The 8,584-nt window shown below is 41.9% G+C and overlaps 1 protein-coding gene across 4 annotated transcripts in view; it reads right to left on the bottom strand.

Moving 5' to 3' along the window:
- LOC114629825 (protocadherin gamma-C4) overlaps positions 1-8,584 on the bottom strand; it is a 122,204-nt gene that overhangs the window by 93,363 nt on the left and 20,257 nt on the right. Inside the window, exon 1 of one of the 4 annotated variants that reach the window (XM_028777933.1) lies at positions 2,851-5,280. The exons of the other annotated variants lie outside the window; for them this stretch is intronic. Coding sequence (XP_028633766.1) covers positions 2,851-5,280 — 2,430 coding nt within the window. Of the gene's footprint in view, positions 1-2,850; positions 5,281-8,584 lie in introns of those variants that run through there. 4 annotated transcript variants of the gene reach the window in all.

Genomic DNA, 8,584 nt, shown 5'->3' with positions numbered 1-8,584 from the left:
GTGGAGCTTCAGCCTCTTCAGTCAGGCCAACAGCGGCGCCCAGAGTCTACAGTAGGACACTGCAGCCTCTGCTGTTTGTGGTTTTAATCAGCAATCTCCGTATATTTAAACACGTTCAAAATCGTATTGTCAGAAATGCCTTTAATCACAGATTTTTAGGGTTATGTTTCTAAATGCATAATATCTGTTGACATAAACACGCTTGTATTTTCAATACACAACTAGTGAGCCAAACATGACTGTAATAATTCTTGGTCTAAATAATCTCCAGAAGCAGTAACATTGCATATTTAATGAGCATCGATATAGTGGGATACTTTTCCTTCTGTTTTATCGCAAATGTTTTATATCATTTTAAGGCTCTTCTTTTTCTTCTTCCTTTTCTCTCTTTTTCTTTCTTCATCTCTTTCTCTTTTTTTAAAAATAGAACTTATTACATAGCTTAGCTATCCTGGAAGTATGTAGACACGGCTGGCCTTGAATCACAGAGATTCACCTGCTTCTGCCTCTCAAGTGCTGGGATTAAAGTTGTGTCCCATCACTTGGAGGAAATATGTTTTTTCAAAGCCATAATTCATATTCATCATCCAAGTCATTTTATTTTCCAAAAATATTCCGAGAATTGCCTAACAGTAATATTATTCTGATTCTCACTTCCATTATCACAGGTGAAGAAATGATGCAGGCTGAACAGTTAGACCACCCATTTACCATTTCAGTCATTCTCACTATAAACTATAACATCAACACTCAAATCACTGAGGGAATATGATTTCACCTTGTTACACAAAGGAACTAAAATTCATAGACTGGTTGCTTCCTTTGCATTCGCTTTATATTTCATGATAATCTCAAAACTGGAGGAAAACCTCCCTGGAAGGCTCGCTTTCCATAGCTCCCTCAGCTCAGTGCTGACTTCTCCACTTTGCTTAAACACGCATTTGAGAATCTGATAAGTATTGATTAGGGCAGTTTCTTCTCATTATGTCTAGACACCATATTTATATCAGTGTGCCTTCCCCCACAAAATTTAACAGTGCCCTCTTTTTAGATGACTACACATCAGAACACTACAGGAGTAAACTATTCTCTCATGCTAACAAGTGCTTGTCCATTGGCAAACACTACAAACTACAACATTACACTGTAACAAACCCTTTTAATTAGCATTCAGGAAGTACCAGTAGCCATTATCATATTCTTCTTGTAGATCAGTGGAGTACAAGAGCACTCTGAAAGAATATGGTTAGACCTTCCCCAAACTACTTATTTCTAATCTTTCCCCCCTCCCAGAAGAATGGACAAATAAAAGTGAATATTGGTCTGGGGTTTGAAAGTATGATGTGGTTATTTCATAGAACCTTCTTTCCAGTATCGCCCTCCACCCCCACCCTTGGAGGATACAGATGTTTCAGCTGGAATGCCACCAACAGAATACGTTGCAGTTGTGTGAAGACATGCAATTGTCTATTTCTCAAATAGCGTTACAAACTTGAAAAGATACTGGGGTTTGAGACTGAAAAGGCTGCCCAAAGTTCTTGTTTCTGTCTCCTGAGTGTTTCAATAACACGCAAAACCACTACACCTACCTTGGAAACATCATATTATTTGACATATTGAATCCATTTTGACCAATTAATTTAGTGTGGTATTAGATACCATGACTGTTTTATATATAGATTTTATTGGTACTTGACACATTTCATTCTTTTGTTTGAATTGTTTGTGCGTGTGTGTGTGTGTGTGTGTGTGTGTGTGTGTGTGTAGGCCAGTGGTAAATATCAGGCACTGTTTTGCAAGAGCCATCCACCTCATCTTTTTGAATTAGGGTCTCTCACTGGCACTTGGGGTTTCACCAGTTAAACTAGGCTGGCCAGACTCATCCCAGAAACTTTCGTGTCTCTGCCTCCCCAGCATAGGGTTAAACATGTACTACCATGCCTGCATTTTTCTCATGAGTAGTGAGAATTGAACTCAGGTATTCACACTTGTTTCGGACACATTTCATCCTTGGAGTATATGTATCTAATATTCTATGAGCAACCCAACTTTAGTAGATGACTATGCTTTACATAGCTGAGCAACAAATCATGCTTTTATAGTCCACCCCGCTGAGTTACATAGACGCAAAACAGAGAAAGGCTTCAGATCGAAAAGATCATTAAGACTCTTTATAGATTTGAATTCCAAGGAGAACCCCAGTAGGGTGGCTAAGAAAGTCTTCACTTTTAATGAAGGGAAAGACTCAACAATTCATTTTCATTTTGAGGATATTTGAGTTAAGAAAACGAAGTGGAAATTAAGTAGACAGGACAAAAATTGTGTTAGCCTATCTATTTACATTCTTGTAAAATTTAATCAAATGACACTGTTTAATTGAAAACTATCACAACCCACGTGCTTCTTGCTAAAGTACAACCACTGAAATAAACTGGTAAAGTTTTCAGCACCATTTAAAAGTTTTTAAATCTATATCTTTCAAGTTCTTGGTTTTGCAAAATGATAGAGACAGCTCATGCAAAATATAATTCGTGTGAAAATTAAGATAAAGGAAGAGGGGCCTTTGGAGATGGTTCATGGATAAATTGACAGACTTGAAAGTGTGAGAGTCACCGTTTGGATCCCCAACACCAGTGTAAGTACCATGTATGAGTGGTGATCCACCTGTGACACCAGAGCACAAGAGATGGAGACGTGGCATTGTAGAGCAAGCCGACTAGCTATGTTAGTCAAATCGGCCAGCTCTGGTTTTAAATAAGAGACCTCCCACAACAATGGAAGAGGAAACCGGGCATCATGAGAACACTGCACACACAGAGACACACAGAAAAAGTAAAGAGATGAACTCACCTGGATACTTGGGGTTTCACCCTTACATTCTTGAAAATCTATGGATGTTAACAAAGAATCACTTTTCTCACAGCTGTCTTGGCTGATAAGTGTATCCACGTAATTGGGCTGAGGGAAGATAATGTGGCTCTTTTGAGAGTCTGCAGTGAGTGAAACCTCGTGGGAATATGTTTGTAGGAAAGCCTGGACCCCGTCCAAACCTACAAAGTGTGAGGCAGGCACATCTTCCAGCCCACCACTTGAAGCCTGTAGCATGTGTGATTTGTGCCAACGCCACAGTCTGAGAGCCAATAACACAGTGACAAAGACAAGGAAAACACAGGAAACAGTGGCCACTGCCACCACCAGGTAGAGGGTGATATCTGAATCATCGGGTTCACTGGGGGTCCTAATGCTGCCTAGGTCTGCTAGGACATCAGGAATGCTGTTGGCCACAGCCACAGTGAGTGTCACAGTGGCTGAGAGTGGGGGTTGGCCATGGTCTTGTACAGCTACCACAAGGTTCTGTTTAAGCGCGTCTCTGTCCAGAAGGGCCCTTGCTGTGCGCACCTCACCTGTGTGTAGCCCTACTGAGAAGAGCCCTGGCTCACTGGCTTTAAGCAGGCGATAGGACAGCCAAGCATTTGGGCCTGAGTCTTTGTCCACAGCTACCACCTTGGTCACTAGGTATCCAGGTTCTGCAGATCGTGGAGCCAGCTCCACCCCTGTGGAACCATCAGTGGGGAGGGTAGGGTACAGGATCTCAGGGGCATTATCATTCTTGTCCAGCACAAAGAGGTTCAATGACACACTACTGCTGAGAGGTGGATCCCCACTGTCACGAGCAGTCACTTGTAGTTGTAGATCCCGAAACTGCTCATAGTCGAAGGATCCCAGTGCATATAGGACACCAGTGTCAGAGTTGATGGAGATATAGGAGGACACCGGTACCCCCTGGATGGTGTCTTCTGCTAAAGCATAAGTGATTTGGGCATTCTTGTCACTGTCAGGGTCTTGTGCAGTCACCGAGAAGATGGAGGCTCCTCTGGGATTGTTCTCAGGGACGTAGATGGAGTAAGAGGAATCGGAAAAGGTGGGTGGGTTGTCGTTGGTGTCTGACACGTGAATGGATATGTGAGTTTCTGTGGACAGGGGAGGGATTCCACCATCTGTGGCCTTCAGTGTGATGTTGTACATAGACATCTTTTCCCGGTCCAGGTTTTGGGCTGTGACCAGCCTGTAGTAATTATCAATCGATCGCTCTAACTTAAAAGGCAGGTTTTCTGACAAAGAGCAGGTCACCTCACCATTCTTCCCTGAATCTTTGTCTTGGAGATAGAAGAGAGCAATCACTGACCCAGGTGGCGTGTCTTCAGGGACCGGGCTGCTCACAGATGTGACAGTCACTTCTGGGGCATTGTCATTTACATCCAAAACCGTGATCAGTACTTTTGCCTTGGTCAGACTACCAGCACCATCTTGAGCCTGAACTTCCAGTTCGTAGAAGCTGGAATCTTCATAATCCAGACCTTTTAAAGTCAACAGCTCTCCTGTCAGGGAGCTCAGGTCGAATATTTGTAGAAGATCTGGAGTTATTTTCCAGAAAGAATAAGTTACTTCCCCATAGATTCCCTCATCCAAGTCGATAGCATTTACGGTGAGAAGTCTTGTGCCTACTGGCACGTTCTCAGGGACTGTCGCTTGATACAGGGGCAGAGAGAAGACTGGCGTGTGATCATTCACATCCACCACTGTCACGCGGATGCTGGCGGTGCCAGATCGGAGTGGGTCCCCGCCATCATAGGCTGTGAGGATCAGATGATGAAGCCCCTCTTCTTCCCGATCAAGAGCCTTCTCCAGCACCAGTTCTGGGTACTTGGTTCCATCATCTCCACTTTGCACAACCAGGGAAAAATGGTGATTGGGGCTGAGCTGGTATCTCTGGAGGGAGTTCGTGCCCACGTCTGAATCTGTAGCTTCCTTTAGTGGAAACCGCACCCCAGGAGCTGCATTCTCCATAATTTTTATGTTTATTTCTTCTGTTAAGAATCTGGGAGCGTTGTCATTAACATCCATTATTTCTACCTCTATAGGGTAAAGATTCATTTTGTCTTCTATCAAGATGTTAAAGCTCACGAGACATCGCGGGCTCTGAGCGCACAGCTCCTCCCGGTCTATCCTGCCGGCGGTGACCAAGCTGCCGCTCCGCGGGTTCAGAGAGAAAAGCGGGGTCTTACCTTTGGTGATGATGCGGACTCCGCGCTCCGCCAGCTCCCGAGGCTGCAGTCCCAGATCCTTGGTGATATTTCCCACAAAAGACCCCTTGTCTGTCTCTTCAGACACGGAGTAGAGAATCTGTCCTGCCCAGGCTTCCAACCAGGTTCCCAGGAGAATGGAGAGCAGCACAAATCCTCTGTAGTACGAGATCCAGCCCCTCTGCCCAGGCGCCATTGCTGTCCTGCGGATCTTGCTCACACCAGGAGAGGTCTCAGAACGTGCTTCAGAACCCAGTTGTGGCCTCCAGGATCCCAGTATGCGAAAGGGAAGCCGGGAATCCAGCCATTCGGCTTGAGTTTGATGCTGTTTGGAGGAGGGCTTGCTTGTCTCAGTCTGTCCTTTCTTTGTGCTGTAAACTCGGTGGTTCTGTCTGAGCTCCGGCACCACCATCTCATGATTGGTGAACAGCGGCACGCAGAGTCCTTACTAAGTTACTGCACCGTCTTGAAGCAAAACGTACTGATTTTTACAGAAAGATTTTTAATTCTTCAAAATTTCTGTTTGCTTATATTTCTTTATCCCAGACTCCACGGATATACTTTAAAGATACATTTTAAGGCATTGCCTAGTTGATAAATTCAAATATGTTTAAAAAATATCTTTTAGGAAGCAGCGTTGAGGTTATATTCTTGAGCACAAGTTCACATTTTAACTAGAGAAAATTAAGCCTTGCCAGCAAACATGTAAACGTTATTTAAATCTCTATTGTAAAACTATACTGCAAATATATCCCTATGTAATATTTTGCGTTCTCTGTAACACTTTCTGTTGACAAATCATTTATTTGGAGCTCTGTTTAGTTTATTTCTGATAAAAAAGTAGGTATTTACATTGACTGTCTCTGCTAATATATTCTTCCCTTTGACAACTGTCACTGAGATAGCCTTTGATCAGCAGAAGATAAAACAGCTAGGTGATCTTGCAGATTTATTTCCATGAGGATTCAAAATCCAGTATATGGTCAAACTTTCTGACAAGTTAGCTTGGTATTAATTATTTGTATGGTAAGTTTGATCAAAAAGTTTCCTTTAACTCATGATTTTATATGTTTAATAGTTGATAAGTTCTATAGGTTTGCTATAGTAAATGTTTCATTTGTTCAAAATTATATGATCACAGGAAACTCATGTGAAAGACTAAAACTAGGCATTTACCCGTGAAACCCAGTTAGCTAGCTTTGGCAATGCTGATGTATATTCAGGATGTAGTTTAAAAATCACTCAAAATTGATGATACATGAAAATAGTGTAGTCTCTCAGAGCTTATAAAACAAATAATCATATTTGTGTAGGAGGCCATTTAGTTCACACGACTAATACATGGATATAGGATGTTTAAAATTAACATTAAAATAAAATCAAAGAATCATCAACACTGTTCAGACAAATCAGATTTGAAAAGTTAGGGCTGGAAATAAACACTTCCCTGATAACTCCAGAAATATAAACGGCACAATATCGGCTTGGGAACACGATTACTCCTATCTTATTATTTAAAGCATAAACTAGTTAGGCATGGTGGCAGTCTAGCATTTGAGAGGTGGAGGCAGGAGGATCATGAGTTTAAGTCCAGCCTGGGCCACACAGGGAGTTCTATATTACACTGTGCTACACAACAAAATCTTCTCTAAAAGAAGAATTTAATAGTCTTGTTTTCTTCTTTTCTTTCCTTTCTTTTCTTGTTCACTTTTTTCTCTTTCTCTTCCTCCTCCTCCTTCCCTCTTGTCCTCCTTCCCTCCCTTCCTTCTTTCCTTTCTTCCTTCCTTTGCTGTGGTGGTGTTTGAACCAAGGACTTCAGATATACAAGGCAAGCACATTATTATTTGTTTCTGTAGTGCTGAGGACTGACACCAGGCTTTGTGCATAGTTGTCGAGCACTGCATTTGCATCCTCTTAATTTATCTTTAGTAGTACTGTCAATATCAGCTTACAAAGGAGACTCATACATCTTCTTTCTTCCTTCCTTCCTTTCTTTCTTTCTTTCTTTCTTTCTTTCTTTCTTTCCTTCCTTCCTTCTTCTTCTTCTTCTTCTTCTTCTTCTTCTTCTTCTTCTTCTTCTTCTTCTTCTTCTTCTTTTTGGTTTTTCGAGACAGGGTTTCTCTGTACAGCTCTGGCTGTCCTGGAACTCACTTTGTAGACCAGGCTGGCCTCGAACTCAGAAATCCATCTGCCTCTGCCTCCCAAGTGCTGGGATTAAAGGTGTGCGCCACCACCGCCTGGCTAATACATTTTCAACATGTATTCTAAACTAGGGTTTTTATTACATAAGCATATCAAATTCAGATGTGTAAATAGTCAGCCAATTTTATTGTCAGGTTATTGCATCTTCTAACTCAGGATTGGGAAAAATTCAATTGTTCAACAACTCAGCAAATTATCGAATCTTCATTACTTTATTAACTCCTTGGCTATCAATTCTGCTCCTTCCCCCTTTGATGTGCTTCTAACTATGTAGCACAGGCTGGCTTCAGATTTATGGTTGGTTCGCTTGCTTCAGTCTTCTGGATTCTGCAATTAAGATGTGCACCACCCAGATAAGGGAGAGCCAGGGCGCTGACCTGCTCAGCTACCATCCAGGCCTAGATCCAGGGCTTTAAGTTGGCCAGCCCCCAAATATATATCACCTGCGAACAGTTGGGACATGTGAAAGGGTCGGTCCTGCTTATCCAAAGCTGCAGGATCTCCATGACACAGTGCAACAACAGGACAACAGGGAGGAGGTCTCAGTGAGGATTCAATATCCATGATGTCACAGAAGATCTCAAACCAGACCAATGACTCATTGCAATGAACATTGCAAGTGAAGATGTGTGGACAGAGGGATATACTGTGGGACACTCTGTGGCATAGGACAGATTCCACGATGAGATGTTTTCTATGCTTTTGATTGTGTTTTTTGAGGGGAGACTGCAAGGGCAGAGGGTAGATATGAGGGGAGAGGGGGATGAGTGGGATTGGGGTGCATGATGTGAAACTCACAAAAAAGCAATAGAAAGTTAAAAAAAAAAACCACCACTACACCTATCTAATCACCATCAGCTTACTTTTGAGAAGAACCAATCATAGACTCTCCCATGTCACTAGGAGTCCCTTTCTTGTTATTCTTCTGACAAAGATGTCACCATTTTCTGCTTGGAAATCTATAATGTTATTTGTATCTTCGGTCATGAAGAATAAAACCGATTCTTTGAAGTGATAATCCTCATTTCCTTCAAATACTTAAGATACAGAGTTCCTATGCACTAAATACAGAGCTCCTGTGTGACAGAACTTACTTTAAAGCTAAATTATGTAAATTTTCACTTGAACCCTGTTAAGTCTCCATCCTCCTATTCACCAGTCATTCTGTATTTTTAGAGCTATTTCCTATAAGTAGTTTCATATTAAAACTCATTTTCATTGTTAAATGTTACCAAGTACCTAATGCACGTATGCCATTGTAATCCATTAAACAATACAACAATTATAATAATGATCAT

This window comes from Grammomys surdaster, unplaced genomic scaffold (genome assembly GCF_004785775.1).
Source record: "Grammomys surdaster isolate TR1022 unplaced genomic scaffold, NIH_TR_1.0 317, whole genome shotgun sequence".
NCBI classification, from domain to species: Eukaryota; Metazoa; Chordata; class Mammalia; order Rodentia; family Muridae; genus Grammomys; species Grammomys surdaster.
Note: the sequence above shows the minus strand (reverse complement) of the source record. Positions and strands in the feature narration are given on the sequence as shown.